The sequence below is a fragment of the Grus americana genome, chromosome 4, assembly GCF_028858705.1.
Source record: "Grus americana isolate bGruAme1 chromosome 4, bGruAme1.mat, whole genome shotgun sequence".
NCBI lineage: Eukaryota > Metazoa > Chordata > Aves > Gruiformes > Gruidae > Grus > Grus americana.
Genome location: NC_072855.1, coordinates 80,404,325 through 80,430,870, shown reverse-complemented (window position 1 = coordinate 80,430,870; position 26,546 = coordinate 80,404,325). Strand labels below are relative to the sequence as shown.

The window sequence follows — 26,546 nt, the reverse complement described above, 5'->3', positions numbered from 1 at the left end:
GCTGTGCACACAGCTTGTACTGGTAAGCCCCAGAATTTGTAGGCAAATACGGTGTTTTCAAGGGAGCATTTCATTCTAAAGGTGGAAGTCAACGTTTTGCGTTTCTGATGAAAAATGCAGGTTATTTTCCAATTACCTGAAGACTAATGATATCTGCATCACAGTTGACGATTTCTTCCATGATTCCCTTTTTTCTATACTCCCAATTGAGCGCCCAAGATGGGCAGTAGCCATAGAGCTGCCGGGTGGCGTATTTATCACACAGCACATTGTAACACATAACTGTGAACGAAGCTGGAAGGAAGGAAGGAAAGAAAGGGAAAGGTTATCAGCCTCTGAAGATTACAAACGCTGAACTTACTCAATCCAAACTACCGAATCTTACATGGTCTATTCTGCTAAAGAAGCTGTTACTATGTCATGATACCACAGCATCAGAGAGAAACGCTGCTTTAGAACGCTTTGGGTTTCGGCTGATTTCAAAACATTTCTACAATTTTCTTGGCGCCTGTAGAGCATTTCTAAGTTGGATCAAGTTGTGTCTATCAGGTCTAAGGGGGAGAAAGAGGTCTGGGTGAGGGCAGGGAAGAGAAGGAGAAATGAAGTCATAAATTAGCAAGCACCTGATACATTATTTGGTCACCTTTTTTTTAAAAAAAAAGAGAGAGAAGTCAGCATGCAGCTCATCAAATGATGCAACTTGAAACACGCTTCTTTCACACACAAACTTCTCGACTCCCTTAGATTTTACACCAATTAAAAAAGACAGCTAAATGCAGCATCCTAGCACCATGCCGCTAGGAAAAGACTGCTCGTACTTGCAGGGAAAGAAGTGAGGTTTTACTGTGCGGCTACCCCACGGCTGTATTTTTTTATACTCGTAGTCAAAGAAGATTTCTGCTGTTGAGTTGTTTCAATTTTATGATAACAACCAATTGGCTTGTTACAGCTTCTGCCATGAAATACTCCACAGCTCAGTCGCCTAACGCAATGCTTTCTAATGACTTCTGTTTCTGCTCAGGAAGCTTGATTTAAAAAATAAATGCAAAGTCCGTAAAGCTCCACTGAGATACTGATTTGTAAGGGAATTCGAAACAGAAATGCAGAACTTAATGTAGTGGTGGCTTACAGGACTTTTGGCATTTCCTGTTTCTTCCTGTTTTCTTTTTCTGGTTTGTTGTTCTTTAATACAAAAACCAGTGAGATATGATCTTAACTGCAACATCAGCCTGCCTAACACAGAACCGAGTTGAGTTTTGAAGACCTGCCATATACACGCTTCTAAAAAAAAAATGTAGAGGACTGCCGCGTTATTCTTGCTAGTTATTAATCTGATTTTACGCAATAACAATATTAGCATTTTTCTCCTTTATACGAGCTCTTTATATAATGCTTTTTGAGGGTTACATTCAGGATGCGCAGGGGAAGAAGAGCCACTGGATTTGGAGAGCCTGAAGAAACGCTGCCTCTTGCACTTTACCAAAAGCAACAATAGAGGGCATTAAACTAACTTCAGTACCAGGCGCTCCACAGGTTCACTTGCAGATAGGGACTTCTCCGAGTCTCACTTGAGACAGCCGGTACGTCGACACGGCATTTGTATACAGTTATTTTACATATTACTTCTGAGAAATGAATTTTTTTCTTAAAAAAAAGTTCTTTTTCTTGGGCATCAGTGGCCAGAACCACTATGAAAAAGCCTAACGTGGAAAAGAAATGACCGGCATCCCCTTCAAATTACAAAAATGATATTTACAGCACAGCCATATGTTAATTCTTTCAGTATAAATGAGCACAAATTGCTATTTTTGAACTGATCCATGTAAGGCAGAAGACTTCTCTGAAAATAAAGCCAAAGAAAAGTTTTTCAGCGCATCATCGTGTGAACATAGGGAAAAGAACCACAGATTTACCTGAGGGCAGAATTTGGTCTCGTTCTTTTAAAGTAATCCATGGCCTTGGAGGCAGCTGCTCTGGATGAACTAAAAAAAAAAATTAAAACAGTGATTAATTCAGGGTTTGTATTTGTCAGGTACAATTTCTAAGTCAAAATGCTGACTGAACAATAACGTTCCATACTGCGCTTTGCAACCCCAATTCCCCAAGTCTTTTTACGCTCCAGGGGAGGCAAAACTCATTTAAATGGCTAGCTATAGTAAGAGCAAACCTGCCAGTTGTAAGATTCACGACTCTTTTTGTCTCTCGCTTTCAAATCTAGAAGCACCACTGAAATACTCCTGCACCTTGAATATACCGCTGAAGAAGGAGGGGTAAATCCTGCAGCGATTCAGACACCCTATACTCCCCGTCTCCAAGAACCTCACCCTATATCCATCGTTCCCGCAACGTTTTAACAAGACGTCAAGTGGCAAAACAGAAAGCTCAGTTACAGAACCACGAAGCAGGATTTAAGTCAGGTTCTGGATATTCTTACTCATTTTGGGATTTCTACATCTGAATTTGATATTCTGCTTGCATTTGGATTATAATTCCTAGTGGCAAGTATCAAAACAGCTTCAGCAAGGAAGACTTTGCACTTTGTTGGTAATCGAAGGGTTTCAAACAGAACAGCGGGAACGACTGGCTGTGACGTGGTAACGTGGGAAAAGCTTAGACAATATATGTCATCCTCTTCCACTGTGCGTTAGCGCGCATTTGTGCGTACGACCGGAACCACTTGACAAAAACGCAAAAGCAGTTAGAAAATACCCTCCCTTCAGTGGTTCAGGGTCTCGTTTTAGCGGCAAATACTGTCAGAAATGCATGCTTTTAAACCACTTCTGTCAATCAGATTTGTAGGGCTGTCACCTGCTAGATTGTCAAGCATGTAGTTCAGTAGCTTTCGAGTTCCGTCTGGATCCTGGTAGAGGCTGAGAATATCTTGTGATAAAGGATTGCCTGCCAACAGCATAAAACAACAACTGGGTGATTAGCTGCCTGACTTTCTTAGGGCTTTCCAACCAAAAAAAATGTCCCATAATGAGTACAGACAAATTGACTCAGAAGATATTTAGGTTGCTTAACTTGGAACTGTAGAATAGCGCAGTAACAGAGCTATAGAAATAGCTAGCGCGCATTGACTTTCTTCCTTCGGTTCAGCTCAATCAATAATACAACAGGTTAAAGGGTTTATTTACCTGTCTACAGATTTGAGATAGGCTTGTAAGGAAGTTTAATAGCATTAATAAAGAAAAGCACTGTTTTCCGAACTGGCTGGTCATTTGTGTGACAAGCTTAACATCTCAAATAAACTGTAAGAAAATGTTGAGGTAATACACAAAGCTTCTGAGCCCAGCCCCCTCAGTTATTCAAGAGTACTCCTAGGAATATTTAACTGTAAAGAACTCACTCACCTTTCAAACCTAGGGTTTGTAGCTGGAAGAGCCGTCCAAGTTCATAAGGCAAAACCCGTAACAGATTGTTATTTAAAAGCAATTCCCTGCAGCAAATGAAAAAACACTTTTGATGAGTATGACTTCAGAAGAAAACTGTTAAAGCGCTATATGCCGCCGATCTTCAAAGATGACCCTTTTCACCCTGAGTTTTTTTGTATTACGGAAAGATATGCCAATCTTCCCATTTCAAAGCATGACCGAAATACTTTCAGTAGGGGAGAAAAAAAAAAAAAGCCACAAAACCCCCAAAACATAAAATTACATCAGGCAGAATTTAAACAACAGGCAATCAGCAAGTCTCAAAGAATGTTTCAGAGCAGAAGACTGCATAGTTTACAGACATGTATCTGTAGGGATCAGAAAAGAAGGGTAACGAACCCAAAAGTCATTATTAGAACTGAAGCGCTGCACCAATTTTAAATTTTTCAGAATTATTTTAAATACAAGAATGGAAAGCAAAATAAAATTCCAAGTCCTGATCCCAGAGTATAGATTTTTGGAAAGTTAACCAGAATAATTTCTCTTACCTGAGAGATACCATGTTTCCTAGTTCTGCTGGTAAACTTCTGAGTTTGTTGGATGACAGGTCCAGGTAAACCAGATTATGAAGCTTGGCAATATCAGGCGGAATGCGAGTAAGATTATTGTCATTGAGGTGCAGAGCAGTCAAGTGCGTCAGCGACCAAAGTGACGTACTTAAGCTCCGCACTCTACCTAAAAAAGAAAAGCAAAGAACCACCTCTTCAGCCAGGTTCGCGCTCTCCAACCATCAGACACAAGCCACGGGGGGATGTCGGAATATGGGATTTCCCGCGGGGAAACCCTGCCACGTCACTGGAACACTGAGTGGCGCTCGCAGAAGATACCTTTGTGTAGCTTTTCTACGAGCAGACTTTAAATAATTATCTAACCCTCTCAGTTAAAAGGACAGAGGTACAGTTCTAGGGAAGCGGATGTGCTACCCAAAAACTCACGTCCAGTCTGCGTTGGCGTCTTAAATCGACTGGGCCGAACGTGAGCCAGCCAAGCTCGAAGACAATCCAGTAAGTCAGTGACTCCTCCTCCCCCCCCAACTCAGAAAAAAACATTTTCACAACAGGATCCCCTTTCTGAAAGCATCTGGTGCGATGCTGGGGCACCAACAACTCCGCCGAACCAAAATTCAAAACCAAATCAACTCACCCGAGATCTCTAATTCAGCCCAGTGCGACTTCTTCCCGTTGGCTACCTCTTCTGCTGACATGATGGTGTAAATTCTGCGAGGATCTGGAGGATCATATTTTTCCTTTGGCATCCCTGTTAGTCTGAAAGACCATCACAACCATTACCATCTGCCACTTGACAACACGTCTCCATTTCTAGACTGCCTTCCCCAGCGACCCTCCGCAAAAACACGCGCCCTGGAGTTTACGTACAATAAATATTACGCTGACGCCAGCCCAACCGCTCCCAGCGCGTGGAGTTAAGCAGGTGCTCAGACCTTTGCAGAATACGGGCCCGTGACGGAACAGGGCATTTCTTCCTACAAAGTTGGGTTTTCTGCGGTCATCCGCAGCGCTACCTTGTACTGCCTCGATGCAGACTTTCTGGATTTCCTAGTTTATCCCCCAGACCGAAACGTAACCTACGCCACCGCTGAGTTATTTGCTGTGCGCAGAACCTGCGGACGAGATGACAGCGTTTTGCTCTTCACAGCGAAAGCACACGCATTGCACCCTCCTGTAGTTTTCCCAGGGAACAAACGATCGAAGGGAAGGCTCTTCTCTTTGCTTTTACGGCAATTATTTTCAACATACAAAGTCCCACTCTTGCACTCCACTTACACGAGACTTGAAATTGCAGTCTGAAGGGGAATTAGCTCCATTTTTCCATTAACTATCTAGCTTTTCTGTTTTGTGCCTTTTCATGCTCAGCATCAGTCAACACTGTTTTTACTCCTAATGGCCTAGGAGACATAAAAGGAGCTCAGGTAAAACTCTCATTAGCTGTTCTCGGGTATACAGGGCTTCGGCCCAGGCCAAAACATTACTGTCGGATGGACTCACGCACGTACACAAACGCAACCGATCTCATTTTCCAGATTTTTGTCAGAAGAGAGCTCCGATGTCCCGTTCGAAAAAACATACGCTTTCCAGATGACGCAGGGAGAAGTTTTCCTCCATGCCTCCCCAAACTGTTGTGCTAAGAAAGACTAGGGGGAAAAGAGGGCTTGTTCGGTTTAAAACCATAAGGTTACCTGAATTTGCTGTTCACTGGTCTTTTCCTCCCCAGACACAGAAAATACACAAACCTTGTTTTTATACAAATCCAAAGCAGCTGGTCTACAGGATGCATTTTTTCCCTCGCACATACATCTCTGCTACAACTGGCTGCAGCGATAGCCGTGAAGCTCTTAAAACAACTATAACTCGTTTGGTTTGCTGAACTGACAACATAAAATACTATGAAGAATTTGAGGAAACTAGTTCAGGTTTGGGTTTTTTTTCAGCTAGTCCAACTAAACAAAGATCACACATGCGCTTTCTGAGTTTAAAGTACTCTAGTTTTTTTCCCAACTGATGCAAATAGCCCAAACAGCGTTCCGGCATTGCACGAGAGCAGGAGTTGTCAGGGCTGCCCCCTGAGAAGGGTCCCAGTTACAGGTCTGGTGCCTCCTTCCCCAACGAACGCCCAAGGAAATTCCGTTCACGCTGAATTGCGGCTCCCTGTTGCAAGCGCAGGGCAGATGCGAGCCCCGCATCTAATTATAGCCGACTTCTATTTACAGGTGAAGTCATACGGCGAGGAAAGCTGCAGGGTAAGAGGATTCTGCGCTCACGCCGCTCAGCTGCAGCAATTCAGTTCGGGGCGATGAATGAAACAGAGTACTTAAGGACACGGGATTAGACCTGAAATCCTTCGATCCTCATTTCAGAACCCCAAAATCGGGAACGGTACTTCCCGACACAATCAGCGTTACAGGCTATGCTTCGGGAGTGCTAAACCTCCGGTGCTTGGGTTTTGCCGGATTTATCTTTACTGTTAAATACGTGTGCACAAGCAGGGAGCAGCCCCGGCCCCACAAACAGATTCCTTACAGCCCCCGCCTCGAGTAGCACCGAGTGGCGTACTACTCAATATGAATTTTACGTGATATACACCCAAATCAAGACCACAGTCCTAGCGTTTCAGACACGGCATAAACGGAGCGATTCTGTCTGCGCCAAATAGCAGCGAGCTAGTTTTGTGGCAAGCAAAGCTGTCACGTCACTGTCTCAGGATTACCTGCAATGATCCTTTAATAGAAAATGAGATTTCATTACCTGGCAATATTTATTTCATCCGCAAGGCATACTGCAGCTTAGAAGGGGGAAACTTAAGAGCTGGGTGGTGAAAATCAAGCAGAATACCAACAAGGGATTAAGGGTTTATGGCAGAAGGGAGTTTTTTGGATCTTTAAGTCTTAACCATCAAACTTTTCCACTGACCCAGGAGGGGTCTTCATTTTGCCTTTTAATCTGTCCTATCTTAAAACGATCCGTACTTCTACCACATCTGGATCTAGGACATCACAAACTTTGCTGTCCAATTCCCAGCATCGGCATTTGGGTGAGTGCTCTGTGAAACACCCTGTGCTTACCGGGTCTTCGCAGTCTCGTTTTCTACAGCATAATATTATAACAATATCAGACCCAGGCAGATTTAAATTTCAGTTTCTGCGTACCGAAACTCCGCGTACTGCTGGCAAAAGCTTTGGCCACGGTTGCTTCCTACGGGCTTCTCAAGGTGCATTTCCAGCTAAAAAAGCCAGCGGGAAATTACTTGTATTTTTGCTCGCCGTTTCATCGCAGGCCAGACACAGATGGCTAACAGCTCAGGAAGGCTCAGCCCAGCCAGGGGTCCTTGCTCTCACGCGCGCGTTGACTCAAAGTCTCAAAGCGGCAGTGGTCTCCTCCAGCTTCTGAGCATCCTCGCTGGAAACCAGCGCGGGGTTTCTCACCGCCAGACCCCAGCGGCTTCGCTCCTCGCAAGGAGGGGAGAAGTCGGACAAATATGCCAAAGCGTGGTGATGAAGTCTTTAAAACCGCGGTGGTTAGACCATCTGAGTCACCCCATACTCATCCGTACCTGCCCGCAGGCCGAGAGATGACCACCGACCGGGTGACACCATCACAAAGCTTCAGGATTACAGTTTCCTCCTTGGCAGGGAACCCAATTAAATTACGTTGAAATATTGCTCGTTATGAGAAGTGCTCTGCTAATTTAAAGCAATTTGTGGCAGTCAGAGGCCCTCCAATGAAATGAGCCCTGAACTGCGAGTCAAACAACATGTGCATTTTTTCAGATATTAGTCACTTTAATATTATTTTGAAAGAGTAGTGAGTCAAACGAGCATCAGTGTAATTTCCACAGTTACAGAAAAGGGAAAACAAACTTAAATCAAATATATTTTTTTTTTCTGCGTAACAGCAACATTGAGCAAGACTTGAAAGCCACCAGATGTATTTTTTTTCAAGCAAAAATGAATTCTGCCTGGGTTCCCAACTCCTATCGCTCCCATCTCCCCCTCTGCTTATCCTGGAACTAAACCAGGATCCAAAAATCCCAACCTATTTTTGCTCGGTCTTCAGGGAGCTGCACCAAGTTCCCTGAATCAGTTAACCCCAAAGTCGGACGCGGATTAAAGCCGTCGCAAGGAACAAAGCAGGAAGACTCAGTTCAGAACTGAAGCAGCACTGATTTAGGTCAGCTTGAGCTGTTGCAGAGTTGCACCCTGCAGATTCGAGCAAGGTCTAAAGCTAAACTTCAGCTATCACAGGCGTGAACAGGAGCAGAATATATGTACTCAGTTTCTTGGCTTTCCAAGTGGGACCAAAAAATAAACCCTGATTCTTGCCGGCTTTTCTTCTAAAGACTTCCCTTGGAAAACTTTTGAAGCTACTAAAACGCGCTCTCCACTCCAAATCTAATGATGTGAACCTAAATAGTATGACCCTGGTATTGTGTAAATTAAAGAAAACCTGAGTATGAGAACATCAGCGCATTAGTAAGAACAATATTTAAGCTCTGAACAAACTTTGAAACCTGGGGCTTCCTAACAACATCATGTTTATGCGCTCTTTGGCTACAAGTCCATCCTCAAAAGCCTAGAGATGGCTGGGATAGCAGGGCTGCTCAGCTGAAGCCCTAAGTATGGTCCCAGGTGAACTTAAGCAGCTCTAACTCAGCTGTATAGAAAAAGGGGCTCAGGGGAAGCCCTTTGGTTTGGAAGTGTTGCAAGCTGTAGCTCTGTGGCTGCCTTTTTTTGCGCCCTTGGTTTTATATGCTGTTGTATTTGCGGGTTTTTGTATATGTGGTACACTGGCTACCAATCGACGCCAAAAAATAGAGGAATAATGTAACAGCGTAGAGGGTGTGAAGAGTGGCAAAGGAAGTTTTGAGTTCTCAGGCTGTCCTACGGGCTTTTACTCTGAAGATGTATTTTTCTGGGCAACAAACAGCATGAGCTTCTGTGCACTCGGACTTCCAGACAACCAGGTAATAACAGAAAGGAGCACTGCTCTTCTATACTTAACTACCTAAGACCTTCTCAAGTTATACAGGTGTGGAGAATATGAGATAGGGAGGCTACAGTTAGCAGTAAGATATATAAAGTGTGATTTTTTTAATTATTTTTTTTTTTCTTAGGGAGAAGTTGAATGCAGCCCTACAAATTGCATCAGCACAACAAGAGAAAACAAGAACACTGTGTTAGGGACTAAGAAATTTCTTAACTGGTAGTGTGGGGTTTTTTTGGATGGGTGGGGGAAATCAACAGCAGCTGCGAACATAGAGAATGTCTTCCATTACGCAGCACACCCAAACACACCAAAGCAACTATCTCAGGGTCGCTATGAGAGATGAGCTGCATCGCTCTCACTTTTAATTAAGTCAGATCCCGTCTTCCGAAGGCAAATACCCCCATCGAGCAGAAGGATTAATGTATGTTTGAGCAGAAAGCCTGCTCAAAGCTGTCCGGATGATTTGGCATCTCTGTCGCAGGAGGACTTTGAAGCCAGATAGGTCAAAGTCCCTTAGAGCTATGTGCTGCTGCAAAGTAATGACCAGTCCCTTCCCCAGAGAGGTTAGAAGATGCATTTCTGAAATTACAGTGACGATAATGTGTTGTTCTATTTAAGTTCTTTGATACCTCAATGCATAAATGAATTGTCTGTTTCTAACGAGGAAGCAAATTGAAAAGAGCTGCAACTTCATCTCGCTTCAGCCCTGTGTTCTGGGATGTGTTGGCACAACTCAAAATCCTCGCCTCCAGCAGAGTGACATTCTTTGTGATTTTTTTTTTTTTTCAGTCTCTGTATATAGATGAGTCAAACTGACAAAGCATTTTGAAAAATATCCAGCAGACGGCCCTGAATCATTCCTCCTTCCTCTGCGCAGTAACAGCTTACTGTCCGTCCGCTTCCATATGGCGATCCCTCCCAGGAATTAAAAATCTTCCCGGCTGACGAGGCCGGAGCGTGTGCGTGCGCGTGTATGCACACAGGCACATGTTACTTAACGTTGGAAAGCTGGATGCAAGCTGGAAAACAGAGCCATTTTAATCTATATTTTGTAAACAGGACTAAATGGTTGCAGAGGGGAGGGGAGGAAGGCTACTGGCGTGTAATAAGCGTGTTCTGGTTTTATATGAGCGTATGATAAAAGTCTCCCTGTTTTGGCCTCCCAAAGGAGAAGGGGAAGTACAGCCGATAGCCACAAACATAAAAACTGACTTAAGAGTATGTGGCGGGGGGGTGAAGACTGAGAATATAAGGTGATTATTTAAGGGGATTCAAAACAAAACTGCTAATACTAGGATAGGTATATACGTGTTAGCTTAAGGTAAAGTACTTAGTACATCAGTATATATAGTATCTAGTGTATATATACTAGCAAGAAAACACGCGCGGGGGATTTTGCTAGTCTTTTGCTTGGATCTGAGTTTTCTTTGTTGCGCTTTACTGCAGGAACGTGTTCAACCACGTCTGGATACGGTGTCTCTACCAGGAGTTCAACGAGCACCGTGAGTCTGCCAACAAAGGTACTGTCTCTTTTCAGTTTCTTACTCCAAGTAACTTGATTAGGACTAGAGATGATCAGTGAAACAAATAAAAATGCTTCATGACGTTTTTTTATTAAGAAGAGAAAATAAGCATTTTGTTACTGTCCTTTCCCAATACTGGTATTTCAAACGATCTTTGAGGAAAGTATAAGCAAAGCACATAAACAGAGACTGCTTGGATACAAGTATGTATCTTACCAACAGGAGGATAGTTAAACAGTAAGTGGAAAAAAATCGCAAGGCAAAAGATGAAATTTGATGTTAGTATTAAATCTAAGGAATAACAATTACGATTTCAAGCTTAGCTCCACGGAGTTAGCAACAAATGATGAAGTCCACAGGTACAACTGAAAAAAATCTTTTATAAATCTGTAAGAAGATGTATTTATTTTCATATCATCCATCCAAGCAAATTGTTTCTCGGAGCAGGCACGCTGGCTCTGCTGTGCAGAGGGCTCCTCCAGATGAACTCAGCAGGACTATTGATCTGTACTCACAATCTCTTACGTAGCAGAAAGAGTCCAAAACCACATAGCCAGAACTGTGGAAATTAAAGGTATTAAAGGGCATTTACTCGTATCTCCTTTCAAGTCTGTAGCAACAGTAACTCTGCCTCTATAGTAACCTGTAGTCAGGGCCTCAGCCCAGTTTCCTTTTTTTTTTCCCCTTTTTTTTCCTTTTTTTTTTTAACTGATCTGGGCTCCTGGGCTCCAAGTGGCAAAGAGATACAGGACCTTACTTCTGTAATGCTGCTAGAAATTACATCAGCTTGTACTGTTCTCATCTGCTAATGCATTTAAAAATACAGCAAGGTAATAGAGGGGGTTTTCTTGAACCACATCAGTCACATCTCTCAAACCAAACTTGCTGTAGTAAGACATCTTTGTTATTCTTAGATTCAGTACTTAAATTGAAACTCTTGGGGAGTCTTCACACATATTGCAAGCTGAGCATTTTAATAAAACTGCCACGTCTTCTACATGATCAAGATAAATATTAGATGTAGAAACTACTTCAACAAAATAAGCTTCAAAAGTCATTTTCATAGTCCCTCCTTGTACCTATCACAAGGCAGATCTCCTTCAAGGACTACAGCTTTATGTTGCAGTTGATGTAGGCAAAAGAAGCAGAAGCGGAAAGACCTAACTGGTGGGATCTCCATGCTGATGCCGAGAGCATGAGAAGCTGGAACGGGTCAGGAGGCAGGTTAGCGCTGAGAAGCGGAAGGGAACAGACTCTTACTACAGTAATTTTACCTTTGCCACAGTCAAGGGAAACTCTCTCAGCCATCTACCAGGTTTGGAACAAGGCTGCACAGGCAGGAGGCGTCTTCATGGATTAACTTCAGGGTCGGGAAGAGAGTACCACTGCTTGATAAACTTGGTTGATAATTTGGAAAGTGTTGCTGTCCTTACCAGAGCGCTGGCAACCCTGCAAGAATGTGCATGCAGGATTCTGGACCTGCACTCACCCGCTCCAGCTAGCGAACCCAGAAGTGTGGTGAAAAGGACGTGTTAACAACAAGCACAGCAACAATACGATGGAATTTGTCCAAACCTTGCTCTAGTTTTTATTCCATGTGGTACTTGGATTAGGCTCGGTAAGAGGCGGCTATTTCAGTTTCACAGAAAATCCTCTCTTTGCTCATTAGTGAGTTATTCATCGTGCGAGAGGTGGGACAGTTCATAGCGATCTGCTAGAGGCTGGGGTACAAAAGGAGTGTTTTCAGGGATTGAAAACACAGTCACTGTTACCCTAACTACACAGCTCTCTTCCTTTCCAGCAAGGAATTGACTGTGCCCGGCACACTGGTTAGGGTACTGGCTCGGCTGGCGCAGAGCTGCTCGTGTGCCGTCGAGCCCCTGTAAGGCAAGCAAAACAAGATGTACGACCGGCCGCGGCGACGTTCAGCAACCACATCCTGCGAGGCTGCTCTCCTCCTCTGCCTGCCTTCACACGCGGCGCAAGCCTGAGCGCAGGGAAATTCAAGTTGGGGCGGGAGCAGTGACATGCAAGAGGTAACTGAGAACCCGCAGCTGATGGTGAATTCAGTGAGATCGCAGGGGGCTTTGTGTTATCACTTGAACATAGAGTGTAAAGGCCCAGAGAAGCATAGAAAAGTCATAGAAGCCAACCCTGGAGGGGAAAAAAAAAAAAGGGCAGCAAAAGCCAAGGGGAGGAGTGGGAAGGGAGGGAATGAGCTGTATTTGATTAATTCTAGAGCCAACTGGCGCTCACTTGATGGAAATGCTAATTGTCCTACTGACATACACCCACTAGTTATTTCCCCCTGTTCCCTCATCTCCTCTAAATGAAGTAGAGAGTCTTTTCTTAAATCATAGGTAACGCAAGAATATCCAGGTTTCCACCCTTCCTCTTCCTCTATGTCACACCCCCACTTACAAGAACAGCTGAACTATTTACTGCATAGAAATAACATGTAGCATTATGTAATTATTTTCAATTTCTGTACTTGGTTAACATGTCAGTCCTTACTCCAAAAGAACAGTTTCTGCTCTGTTGGAAATAGTCTGTTACCTCTGGTTGTGTACGTGACAACTCTTGAATATCTGCATCAAGTCATAGAGTAATACCCGCTTTTGTCTGCAGATGCCTTTTATACTTACTGCTTGCAAAGGAGCTCTTAGGGGCTAGTTTACATGCAAACACGGGGTAGGTAGCTCCTCAAACCAAAGCTCTGTATAACAGAAATGCATACAAGGGGTCTATTATAGGGCGGGAAGAGTTTCAACAGGCAGCCTGTAAATAAATCTAATCAGGAGCCCCCAAAGGGATGGTTTAAATAGTACATTTATGTACACTAGTTCAAAGAAATGACCCATTTGCAATGCCGCCCCATCCCCTGGAGAGCGCCGGTCTTTTAATGAGATACAGGACAGAGTGGCTTAAAGGATTAGCAACCGAAGTCCCCGGGATTCTGGGGAAGGAAGCAGCCAGTGCCGGATCAGCAGCAAGCATCGAGACAAAACGCTGTCCTGGGCGGTGGGCACGGAAGAACAGCAGCCGTGCATGGCTGCAGCTTAGAGCAGGAGCTTTTCCTAGTACCAGTCTGACAGCGATAGGACCGGGGAGACAGAAAACTCTCAACAGCGAGAACTGAGTGAGCTTTAAGCGTGGCGGTGTGCGAGCATCCCTCCGAGCCTCTAGGGAAAGAGCTGTTTTACTGACAAGCCTAATGCGACAGCTCAGCTCGTTCAGTCACTCGCTTAGAAATGATAAAGACCCTGTTTGGGTTGCCCCGAGCCAGCACCTTGTCTCATTCAACTCCTCACAATCAATAATTGGAGAGAAGTCAAGCTATCGACCTGTTTTTTGAGCAAAACTACACCAGAATTAATAATTCACATGCACCACTGCAGTAACTTGCAAGTGATCTTCTCAATGAACATTTCTTCCTTTCTTTAAAATACAATTTGAATCATCAATAACCTTTCATCCTTCAAAGAAAAGTTTGTGCTAGGAGAAAAGAACAAATGAGATTATTTCTGCAGCTACGATGTTATCTTGCCCTTTAAGTGGCAGGCTGCCAGCACTTTAACAAAATAAGCAAAGCCCAGCAGCACTTCAGCTACTCTCTCTATATGACAGAAAGATAACGGAGAGCTTATCGCTCACGATCTGTTCTTTGCAGCAATAATTAACAACAAGGAAATCTGCCACCACAAAACTGAGTTCAGATAGCTCTAAAGGCCTGCCCTGTTTAACTACAGGTAGATTTGGATGAGTCAAAGCTCAAGATTTTAAAAGAAAGGTGGGGGGGGGACGACAGCTAGAGGAAAAAGTACATGCCAGTAGTGGAAACTATTTTGCCATCGCTGGCACAATAAATTAGCCTTTTCATATTACAGCCCAGTTTCAACAGGCCACAGGATGCTGCACTAGTGCTCAAAGTAGCTAGGCTTGGATGCTCAGAAGAGGAGGAGAAAGAAAAGGCATCTCTTTAAAATAAAGCAGTTCATAGAACTAAACCCCTTTTGCGGTAGGGTATATTTCAACGTACTTTTCTTCTTTAATCAGCCAAGTAAAAGAGTTTGCCTGATAGCCTGAGAAAAGCATATTATTTGGATATCGAAAGATAGTTAGTTCAGCTGCTTCTGTACCATGACTATCCAAATCTTTCCCGTGTGCATTTACACCACACTTACACTTCCAAATACTAGATTTAGTTTCAAAATCAGTGTTGACAACTAGCATATACTCTTCTAGTTGCGTTCCAGCAAGATGGAAAATGAAGAACTACAGCAACAACAGCCCAAGATGATCTCTGCGGGGACCAGGACATTCACCTCTAACAGCAAAGCGAGATTATCTGGAGGCTCAGCTATGAGCATCGATGAAATCTGCCTGCAACAAGACACACAAGAGCTGTGATCTCCAGAGGGTCAAGATGCTACCCCGTGTGGAAGGTATCCTGCTCTCTAAACCAGAATTAGCAGGAGGCTACTTCTGTTGCCCAGAACGATCACTGTAATATTTAGTTTAATAGAGAGAGGTAGGCCATACGGGACAAAACCCTGAGGTATATGTTAGTTGGCAGGGGGCACGGCCGAGAGCTGACATGAATCGCGGTCGTTCCTCTGCCAAAAGATCGGTTGAACTTGGGTGGACTCCTCTGTTCAGCCACTTGACGGGATTTAATCTCAAGCGCGTGCATTACCTAACCAGGGAATATCTTTGGCAATTTTTGCTGAAGTTTTTCACGCAGGTGAGTTTTCTATTATTTCTTAAAATGCTAGCACATGAGAAATTAATTCAAGGTTTCCCTAACGTCTGCGTTTGCAAAGGCTTCCTCGCGGTCCCCCCTCCCTCCCCATCACGCTGAGTTTTGGTGACGGTCCTTCGCTGCGGATGCGGAGTTACACAGGCTGTCAGGCACCGTCAGAAGAGCTGCAGCCCTGGCGCTCGCTTGCAAGGCACTGAGGAGCTAGGAGGTCCAAGCACTTGTGACACTAAGTACTGTATAAACCTGCAAAGAAGATAGTGATCTCTGCAAGGAAGTTAAAGAGGAGAAACGCAGTCTGAAGCCCCAGTCCTACCAAGCGTGGCTCACGGCTGGGTAGCATGCACACTGCTGCTTTACAGAAATGGAGCCTAAAGGAAGAGCACAGACCCAGCGGGTATGCGGAAGAGGCAGGTACGGATTCAGGAATGCAGTAGCGTTGTTGACAGCTTGAGGTTTTAAAACATGTAATTTTCCAAGTAGAAAATACTTCTGAGTTATACTCATCTCCCCGCATACACGTCCAGGGTTGTTTTGTCCGTACTTGCAGCTGCCATGAAATAAATGGCCATCAGTTGAACATTGAGCGGTACCACCTTTATGTGCAGGGGGAGCTTCATTTGGCAGCACCTAGGGGTTACTAGAGCAGGCAGAAAACGTCTTGCAGTTCATGACAGGACTAGTCACTGAGCAGTCTTCAAGTCAAACCATACACCAAAAAATACATCAAAGAATGAAATGGATATCCTAAGGTCATAGCCTCACCCAGACTTTGCTACATAAATCTGCAAAAAGGCTATATAACCTTGTAATCCTAGGCATTTCAAACAGATCTTAGTACTGTAAAAAATCCAAACCTCCTATTCTAGCCACAGGTTTCAAATATTTAATGTATGCGCTTCTCTCGTCCACCCGAAATATTCCTAATTTATCTGACGACCTCCGCTGCTTTGCAATCTTCCGCCCCAGACTAAGGGGGAGACGGAAGAGGATCACTGCGCAGGTACAAAAACATACTTAGAGACTGAACTACTCCCAATGGTAAGACGTAATTTGGCGGGAGGAAAAAATGCAAGGCAAGGGCCATCTGACAATCTGAACTCTTCCTGGCACTTGTGACTGTATTCTAGTATGTGAGAAGTTGTCTGGCCCCGTTTTCCTTTTGCTTTCTTAACCTTCCAAAACAAAAAGGGATTAGAGGAAAGGCGTTCACAAGTGGAAATTTCTGCTGGGTGGATAATTCATCCTGCGCTAGCGCTCTCCCACTTCCAGGGCCAGATGTGAATTAATGTAACAGAATAAATAAAAATTGAATTTTAAGGTATAGAGGAAGCAGTAACCAGCTCTCTGGAACTACATCGAGCACTGCCCTAATTGGCCTTTTCCTGCCAGGAGCTGCAAGTTCCAGGAGTCTAAGAAAATGCAAAGACCACCTTTCCGCTCCGCTGTTTATGAAACACAGGATGGTAATATCCAGGAAAGCACACAAACTACGTTTTCTGCTTTCCCCCTTTCTCAGTTTTCCTGCAAGTATCACGTGGGGGGGAAAAAAAACCCAAAAAAACCCGCAGCTAAAAAATCTACAGAAGGAAGTCTTCCTCAACAAGTTTCTCTACGTACTTAAAGCCAAGTCAGAACCTTCAGAGAAAGCCTTTAGATTGATTTCTTAGGAAGGGGAAAAAAAAAAAAAAGCAAAACTAATTTGTGATTAGAAGGCACAAAGATGTTCAGTCAGACGGAAGCATTCCTGAAAAGCAAGGGGAAAACTACGCGATCAATTCATTCAGCTGCCCTACAGGGTAAACAGCAAACTTGAGCACAATCTACAAATCCTGGCTATTATTAACGGCTTGACCAAAAGAGGATGTTTTTTGTAGTTATCTTTGTACTTGTGAAATCTGATGAACTAAAAAAGTATGTTGGACGGACCCTGACAGCAGAGCTGAGAGGACAAAAAGAGGAGGGAGTCGCTTTGTACTATTGCTCCCAGTGTGAGGTTTCAGTCCCTCACTCAGAGATGAAACTCGCTGAAAACGGTTGTTTCAGAGGGTAGTTGGATACTCAAAGAAATGAAAACAAAACAGGCTTTTTGGGTTTCAAGTTTACCCAACAAGGCGTACATCTTAGCATTCACAAAACCTTGCTTAGCAGCCCATAAAAACCTCCTTTTCAAAATGATCTGTCAGTAAGGCAAGTTTCTCGAGTTGTCAAAATGTCTTAAAACCAAAGCCATTTTTGGACGTGGGGAAAGTTCTCTTTTCCATGCTGGGACCCCATAAGGTGACGGCTGCGGATCTCTTGCATCTGTAGCTGTGAGCCACGGCATGCGTACGGCTAAGCAGAAGGCAATTGCCTTTCCCCCTCGCCTTTCCCGAGACTTGCTTTCTCCTCGCCTGCCCCAAAAGCGGACAACGAAACCTCCCTCGGCAGCAACACAAGGCTCAACTTTCCTCTTTTCTGCAACTTGCAGAGCTGCGTCAGCCCATGAATATTTTTTTGCCTTTAAAAAGCATTTAAGATAGTTTAATTGTTTGGGGTTTTTTTGTTTCAAGTGGTTGTAAGTAGAAGACCGGGGAGCTGTGGACTTGCAGTAGTTGTGGAAGGATTGGTGACCAGGATAAAGGACCCTCAGTCAGGAGCTTTGTTTTGCGTTGCTCTTTTCCGCCCAAGACCACAGGTGGGTGCAGAACTCGGGAAGGACAAAGGCCCCTGGGCTCTTCGAGGAGAGCTGCCTCGGGTTGTTTCCCAGCCATAAAAATTCTTGCTGCTCCTAGCTGAGGGTGCAATAGGTTTTCCTTTACGCTTGGTTTAGGGTAAGGAATAATCCTGATTCACATCGGCAGGAACGATGGCAGGGTGCTCTGAAGGATTAGTCAGTTGGTGTCTGTAAATAGTCAAAGATTTACCACTCCTCAAGCTGCAAATCGGGGGGGGGGAACCCAAAACTAAAAACCATTGCCCTGTCAACTCAGAAAGTCTATGCCCTCTCCTGAGGGTTGTTGTCTTTATTCCTAGCCTTTTCCCTCAAGCAGACCTACTTGAATTGGAGCCAGGCAGCAGTTTGATTCCGAGATAGTTATTTTTGACACAGCCACTTTTACCCATCAGTGTCACGCAAGCCTCAACGTGCTTTCGGCAGCGAGGCAAAGAGCGAAAAACCCCTCCTCTTCCTCTCCTCTGGCCTTACTCTCGCTGTTGTGCTCAAAGTGGAAGTTTCGCTTTCCTCAACCTGTGTAGTTTTGATAAAAAAGGGAAAAGTATTTAATTTCTCTGCTGCTAGTGTAGATGGGCGAGCACCTTTGTTCAACAGGACTGTGTTGTAAATCTGTGAAATCTGCCTGCAGACAGCGTACATGTGGCGTTAACTTTATTTAAAACATGCACTTATCCCACAGACTTCATATCCTAGGAAATCTGTGGATAGAGTCCCACAGCCCTTTTTAATCTCGTTTTATATACCTTTCTCAGAGAAAACAAAGCTCATTTACTGGCAAGCAGAACGTGAAAGACAATAAACCATTTAGCTAAATGCTAAGCATAAACAGCTACAATGTCGTGCAATCGTACAACGCCATTAATCATTTACATCAGGAAATGCCAAAGTGAAGGTGAACACACACAACCTTATCTGCTCCTTGTGTACACACGCAGGTTAGCAGCTCCAGTTAAATTACTTGCGTGCGTGACACGCAATGGTGAAATGGGGTTCTGTTCCTTGGCCCTGGGCGCTGACTTGGTACAGCTTCAAAAACTCTCTCTGCTCACTGACTGCATGTGAGTTGTAGCTAAAACTGTTCGTAGCTGCTTTTAATTCGTCTTGGAGCATTTTTATCAGTGCTGGTTTAACGTCTCTCCTTGAAAGGGATAAGATTTGCTTCTTGTGGAACATCACATAAGGCATTTCTGCCTTACGTAAGGCATTTCTGCCTATCTTTAATCATATTTTCAATGACCATCTCTCGAACCCTGGGGGGAAAGCTTTCTGGTAGCGTATGAACACTGTTAAGTTACTTCTCGATCCTCTGTAGGAAGATGCGCCAAAGTTCTTGATCTAAACAGGATTCCAGATCAACTGCTCTGGAGAGATTTTCTTCCACTGCTGCTCTTTTTTATTCAGAGTAATTTCAGTTTGGGGTTAGGGGTTTTTTTGTGGATTTTTTTTGTTTGTTTGTTTGTTTAGAACGTGAAGAGAGGAATTATCTCCAAATAACAGAAACCAAGTCACGCCCAGTACCTTGCCTTTACAGGTAGCTGTCACATAGCCCTTTTGTGAATTTACTAAGCTTCAACCAAAGCCGGTCAGCGCGTTCAGCTAACGGCCTTACGTGGTCCTCTCTGCACCCCGCTCTGAGATCTAGCCCAAGGCACTCCGGAAAGAGGCACAAATGGATCCAGTCCATCCTGTGCATCTAAAGTCTTTTTCCCATCTCCAGTGGGATATTTCAGGGTTTGCTTTGTCCCCTCTGAGGCGTTTGATCTTTTTCTGGGGGGGGGGGTCTTGCGGCAGGAGGTGCGCACGTGAAGCTTGCCCGAGACAGACCTGAGATGCACAAGCCTTTTTAAGATGGGGAAGGAGAGAAAGAGAATTCCGGAACCATTGCCACCAGCTAAAGATACCGATAAAGAAACGTCCTAAGACAGCCTCTTTTTTTTTTTTATCTTTACAGGGTCTGATGCGGAGCAGGGCTGGGAGCAAAGCGGCACTTCCCCTTCCGACGCAGCAAAGTTCAATCGGCTCAGCTGGGACGGCTGCGCCACCCAAACAGCTTGCTGCAGGTTTTTGACGCTGCATTGACTGATAACCTGATAAACAGAGGAGAACGCACAGCTCTTGGATCTAGTCAGAGAGCGATGGAAGACCTGCCAGCTGGGCGTCCCGTGCTAGCTAAGTGCAGCGTTAAAGGCAGCTTGCTCCCCTACCCTGAGCCACCAGTGGTGCAAACCAAACGCAGAGGAGAGCTATCTGGATCTTTACGGCGCTAGCGCATCTGCTCGAGACAAGAGGAACGCTCTGTTAAACTGAAGAAAGCAAGTAACAAGCACCCAAGGCTTGATTACACGCTATCGTCAAGAGAACGACAGAATTTGGGGGGGGGGGAAATATTACAAGAGGCTTAGTGTTTAATGCTCTAAAGAAGTAAATCCACAGCAAATCCTCCCGAATCTAAATATGCCTAAGACATATTTTAACTTATTTTTTTCAAGTTTTCTCTAATGCAATCTTATGCTCCCAAACAACTAAGCTCCACTGTTACATTTGCTTTCTCAGTATTCTGCAAATCAGGTTACATCCAGTGCCTCGAGTGCCCTTTTGGCATCCCAAAAGCTCTTTCCAATAAATAGTAAGATAAATACATTTATTCGTATTTATCTCCTCCTTTAAACCCAAGTAACCCCAAAGTGTCCAACAGATTAAAGCCGATCTAAGTAGTATTTATTTTTTTTAAGTTTAAGTTTGCTTTAAAATTATGCATGTTACTGACACCCAGTTTGATAACTCAAAAACGGAAAGGCCTCGGAAAGGTTTTACTGAGAAAAAAGAAATACACCTCCCCATTTGTGCACAAAAAAGACAGCGGCCGCTGCGATCTAGCTAAAGGTATGTTTTTCTTCTCAGTGGTTTAGATTTAAATTAAGTAAAGACTTACCCCGGTGTGGAAATTAATTAATTTTTCTCCAATGGTGCCTTTTCATTTTGCTACCAGAGTCCACACCCACCGTGGGATCACTTTGTGGCTTAGTTCTTGTAAGACTGGTGTGAAAGCTAAATATTACCGTGCTTGGCAATCTTGGTCAAAAGCCCGCCTTGCTCTTTGTAAAAACAAGATTGCTTATAAAAAACAACCACAGGGGAAAAAAAAATAAAAGCCCAGCTTATCACATGAAACGAAAGTTTTAAAAACACCTTTGGACGGAAAGAAAACAAGTAGCAGCCATAACATCACTTACTTCACAACAGAATTCCCACTGCAAACGTGACTGAGCTCCTACAGACGGTGGACGGGAAGAGGAGAGCAGCACACAGAAAATACACCCTGACCGGTTGTCCCTTCGGAGCCAGGCAAATAAATGTGGGATTACACTACATCCCTGGGAGCACGGTGCTTTACTGGCAGCAGCTCTGCTACCAGGATAGGGAAAAACACCCTTTAAAAACGAAAACAAGCTATATCAGTAAAAGCGCACTTTTGCAGATAACTGCTTCTGCAGCTGGGACTTCTGCTGGCACAGCGATGTCAGTCACGGGTCACACTTCGTCACAGCGCTCGCAGACAGAGCTGTGCCAGCAGAAGTTTGCCGTATAGACCTGGTGGGAAACTCAACGGCGACTAAAATGAAGCTGCAAAGTTTTGTGGGTTTTCGTGCTGCTGCCGCCAAACTAAGTTTTTCGAACAGTCTGATGGTGGGTAGTCTTACTCCTGTGCTGCTGACACGTTAGGATCTCAGCTTCCAAGGATAGAAGAAACCTAAACTTAGCTCAGAAACGTGGCAATACCTATCAACCATTTACTTTGTACTTTATCCTTCAATTAAACACACCAAATAAATTAGAAAGAGCCCCTCTAGGAAGATAAAATGGAATAAATTGAGTAGTGCTGTACTTGAGCACTCGGAGTAGACCACCCTCACTTTTAACAGTAAGAAAAGAACAAAACTGAGAGCGTTTAACAGGATCTCTTTAGCAGACAGCAAAGCACTGCAAAATTCCCACCGTTCAGTTAAACCGAACAGCCAAAACTGTAACCGGGCTTTTGTGTCATCTTCAATCGTCTTTGAAGACAGCGGGCAAGGGCATTTAACGCCCGAGTCGACGCTCAAACGTAAGTTCTGTTGGGATGAATCCACACGAGATTGCGGATCGTGCGTACGGTGATGCGTATCGTTACTCCAGAGCACGGAGCAACGAGGTGTCAGAAGCGTGCGCTGCCGATCTGCTCGGGAGCAAAATTACAAAACCAAGCTGTAAATAAACTCCCGTCACCCTCCGTGGGGGAAAACGGTGCCTCCAAACCTGCTCGCGTTCAATAATGAATAAAGCCGTCCGAAGCGCGGGGCTGTGGAAAGAAGGGCTTACGTACAGGAAGTCAGGTCAGGCTGTGGCGCTTGCACGCGGCGCAAAGTAAACCTCAAATGTAAAGCCTGCCTTTATCTTTTGTGAGGTATCGCCAGCACGTGGCCGTACCTAAAGCGGGCTGCGTTTCGGAAGAGCGACGTTTGGCAGGACGAATTTCACCATCGCTTCCTATTTTGATAGGGAGAAGGCAGAAATGAAAGCGCTGGCAGTGCTGTGTTTGTAAAGGCCGTGCTCCACCTTCGTCAGAGCTTTCTGGCCCTCCAAATTGGGATACAGCTTCTAGGAATTCCTTGGGTTGTGGCACAGGGAAGAGTTTGTTGTTAGAAATTATGTACTACTATTTTTTTTTTTTTAAGCGGGGGGGGGGGGGGAAGCACCCAGGCAAAAACATCTCAAAGGAATGACAGAGGCTAAAAATAGACACATTATCATCACTTTCATTATCAGCCATGTCTAAACACACAAGAAGTATAACCGTGAGCGACTTCAGGATGAGGTGCTTTCCCCTCCAGGTTAGTTTTAGGTTGCCGAGAAGCACGTTTGTGCTGGGCTGAGCAGCGGAGCGTTACAGAGAGGGGATGGCAGAGGTATGAATTTAATTGCAAACACACACACACACCCCCACGCACCCCCTCCCGGCTTAAACAAGGCCATCTAAAATTCTTATCAGCAGGCCGGCTCACGAGAAGTTGTAACTCCCCAAAGCAAATACTTAGCCTATTCAAAGTTTCAAAAATGACCTGATAAAGGCTACTTGTCTTAAGATTTCAGAAGGTCAGATAAAACTTGGTGTGGCAGCGAAACGGCAGAAAGCAACCGAGCCCTCCGCCATATTTAGCGAGAGTAGCGAAGTTTAAAAAGCAAGCCCCAAACTGTTACAAAAACTCAGCGTTTAGGTGCGTTATTTTATTTGCGAGCACCAACGCCTGAGCTTGAAGCCTGGCTTTTCTTGCAGGTGGCACTCCTTGCCATCTTCCTCGTATAGGACTGCTCCGTACCACCAGGAAAAAGTGGGGAGACCCACGTCTCCCCAAAAACACCCTCACCAACCCCGCTGGCAGGTCACCCCCGGTGAAGGTCCCATCCCGGGACGGGGGCTGGCCCGGAGGGGATTGGGGCCAAGCACTCGCACTCGCCCCACGGCCGGGGTTCTCCTCACAGCCGGGGTTCTCCTCACGGTCGGGGGTCTCCTCACGGCCGGAGTTTGCCCCACGGCTGCCGCCCTCAGCCGGGGTTACGGGGTGAGCCTGGCACCCCCTAAAGCAGCTCGGGGGGCGGCTGCCAACGCTGCCGCGGCCCAGGCTCCAGGGATTCCCCCCCCCACCGCCGGGCCGGGACCCGGGACCCCCGCTCCCTCCTCACCCCCCAGCTTCCTCCGGGCCGCCCCTCACCGGGGATATGCCCGCAGCCTCCCCCTGCCCCGAGCCCGTATACACGGGTCCGTGAGAGCGCGGAGCGGCGGCTGCGAGGCGGCCCAGGCCGCGGCGGCCGCCCCGGGTGCTGGCCCCGGTGCTGGCGGGGCGGCGGCGGGGCCCGACATGGCGGCGCGGGCCCGCTCCCCCGCCCCGCCAGGCCCCGTCGGGCCGCGGCGCTCACCTGCATCCGGCGCGGCGGGGCGGCGGGGCCGGCGACGGCAGGGCGGCGGGGCGGCGGCGGCGGGCAGCAACGACATGCAGGCGGCGGCCCGCCGGGGAGCGGTGCCGGGCCGGGGACGGAGCCGCGGGGCCGGGGGCGGCCGGGGCGGCGGCGGCAGCGGCGGCGGGGAGGAGCGGGCCGGGGCTCGGGCGGCGCGGAGGGCGGAGGCGGGGGCGGGCGCGGGGAGGTGGCGGCGGTGGTGGCGGCGGCGGGAGGCGGGCGGGGCCGGGGCCGCCGCGGGGGGGGGCGGGGGGCCGGGGACCTCGGGCACACGCCGGGCCGTGTCACCGCTCACACCCTCGCACACGCCGGGTCCTGTCACTCCCCGCGGCCGGTGGCAACACCTGCCCCGGGGCGGGGAACGACGCACCGCCGGCCCGCGGGGGGACAGCACCGGCCCGGGGGGACACCGGCAGGTCCCCGAAACGCCCGAGGGCGGGAAGACACCCCATATTTACCTCATGATTTTGTTGGCGGCAGCCAGGAGCCCTCTCCGGAGCGGCAGCCGAGGAGGCGGTCGTCATCGGGAGGGCCAGCGGCCTGCGGCGCGCCCAGGGGACCTGGCTCGGGTTTGGGGGAGACTTGTGGGGGGCTGCTTGCCCCCCAAATTATGGAGGAGAGGCGGTGAGTAGGGGGCCGCTCACCCCCGGCATCGGGAGAGCGGGAGAGGGGAAATGGCCGTTGGCGAATAGCCGCAGGGGCAGAGATCCGTCTGGGATTTGAGGGTGCAGACATCTCCTCATTGGGGTCCGTCATGTTTGTTTCTCCGCAGGCAGCAGCTCCTTCTCTGGGAAATCTTTTCTGGCGCCCAGATTTCAGTCGTACGGACCCTCGTGAGACGGGGGATGCTTTTCTGGGCAGCTGAAGCAAGGAAGCGCAGGTAAATGTCGCTCCAGTGTTAAAGCCCACTTCCCTCAGACAAAATCCTTTTTGGTGGCCGTTCCCACGTTCGGTGGCGAGGAACACGGGCCTACCGCAAGGGAAGGACAGATTGGAAAAATAAAAATAAAAGCAGCGGGCCTGGGGCGGGGAGGGATGTCGGTCTTTTCGGGGTGACCTGTGGGACAGCCCAGGTGGGAAAATGGTGCTGGAAAAAGAAAAGCACGGGAGAGGTGCGGGGAGGTGTCCGAGGGAGCGGCTGGGGGCACAGGGTGGATCAGATCAGCTCCAAGAGCTTTTTATTTGAGCTCAGTTTCTGCTGCAGCTGCCTGGACTTGTGCTGGACCAAAAAAAGCCTCATTTATGCTCAGAGAGCAGGACGTGTAGAATGAACCTCTGCGACAGAGCAAGGGGCTTTGATAGCAAGCGGGCTGCAGAGCCAGCGAGGCGTCGGGAGCGGGTGCACGCTCACCGCGAGCCCCTTATTTCCCTCCCAGGGCCAAAATCCGTGATCCTCAGCAGCGACCTTGTGTCTAATGAGTCGGAGGCTCACAAGGGGAGCGAGGAGTCGCGGAGGAAGAGCGAAAAGGATGGAGGTCCTTACCAGACCGCAGTGCGTATCAGTCTCCTGGTGAGTCTTGTGTTACATCTGCCACCACCACAGGAGATGTACGTGCCTAACGCCCATCTGAAAAGCTCCCCTTCCCCCCAAACCTGCTCTGCCTTGGCATTTTAAATTCACACTTTTTCACTCCTCGCTGACACTTTTTAACCAAAAAAGTTGGCTTTTTTCCCCTCCTGTCACCCTCACACCTCCCCATCTTGATCCTTTCCCGGGACACTGAGCGTACAGTTACATTAGACAAACACCTTATACTTTTTTTTTTTTTTTTTTACAACTCGTTTTACGTACGCGCGTACGTCTGATTTAAAAATAACAATTCCCTGCCGTATGGGGGCATGCCAGGTGAGATGTAAACATCCGACAGCCGCCCGCGGGCCCCGCGCAGGCAAACGCTGCCGTTTCTGCGGAAAGTTTGAATCATCTCACGGTGCAAGCAAACATGTAGCGTCATTGCTAGTCAGAGATTTTACAAATATTTCCAAACAAACCAAGAAGATGAGCCTGAGCTCAGAGTTTGGGGCGGGAAGGACTTGATTGAATTTAAGAGAATACTCTTGGGCACGGATTTATCCGGGAGGGGAAGGGAGCTGCGGGAGTCGGGATGTTTCTAGGCAAAAGCACGTCAGCGTGGAATAAACAGGGCCCCTTTAAGGAGCGTGCATATTATAGTTTACGGCATATATCTGAACAGCTTTGGACCTGGTTAAACAAAGCCCTTACAGATGGATCCTGCGTTTGTAGACCAGGCGGATCTTTTCCCAACCCGTCTGCACGTGAACAAGAGCGATAGCCGGAAAATTACTTTTTTGAATTATTTGGGACTCACAGCAAAAATAAAACAAACCTAAAAAACCCCAAACGGCCAACGTTAACCTCGGCAGGTGTTTCTTTAGGCGGGAACATCCCGGGCTGTGAGGGAAGCGGCTCTGGCTGCCCAAAGGAGACGCCAGCCGCCATGTTGGCACTGCCAGGCCCAGCCCACTGAACGCCTTCTGCGGAGGTTTGCGTGTCAGTTTTGTTCGCAGGGCTGCGGGGACAGCCCCGGTTTTGTACCGAGGCCCGGTGAGAACCGGGCTGGAGGCGTTTAATCAGGCCCCGGCAATGCCCCGAGCACC

At 46.8% G+C, this 26,546-nt stretch overlaps 1 protein-coding gene and 1 long non-coding RNA gene across 5 annotated transcripts in view; one reads left to right on the top strand and one right to left on the bottom strand.

The window, feature by feature from the left end:
* The window catches only part of CNOT6L (CCR4-NOT transcription complex subunit 6 like), a 34,936-nt gene extending 10,850 nt beyond the window's left edge, over window positions 1-24,086 (bottom strand). The window contains exons 1-7 of one of the 4 annotated variants that reach the window (XM_054823357.1): window positions 23,889-24,086; window positions 4,578-4,699; window positions 3,923-4,109; window positions 3,354-3,439; window positions 2,809-2,898; window positions 1,914-1,982; window positions 137-294 (exon numbers count right to left, since the gene is read on the bottom strand). In XM_054823357.1, the coding sequence (XP_054679332.1) occupies window positions 137-294; window positions 1,914-1,982; window positions 2,809-2,898; window positions 3,354-3,439; window positions 3,923-4,109; window positions 4,578-4,689 (702 nt within the window). In that variant the 5' untranslated portion in view covers window positions 4,690-4,699; window positions 23,889-24,086. Of the gene's footprint in view, window positions 1-136; window positions 295-1,913; window positions 1,983-2,808; window positions 2,899-3,353; window positions 3,440-3,922; window positions 4,110-4,577; window positions 4,700-4,810; window positions 6,025-21,166; window positions 22,554-23,888 lie in introns of those variants that run through there. The other 3 variants (XM_054823355.1, XM_054823354.1, XM_054823356.1) reach the window with 3 other exon arrangements.
* A 111-nt stretch (window positions 24,087-24,197) lies between these two features.
* Window positions 24,198-25,435, top strand: LOC129206081 (uncharacterized). Its single transcript, XR_008576969.1, has 3 exons — window positions 24,198-24,551; window positions 24,700-24,807; window positions 25,304-25,435. It is a non-coding gene; the product is annotated as an uncharacterized LOC129206081 (long non-coding RNA).
* Window positions 25,436-26,546: the final 1,111 nt, after the last annotated feature.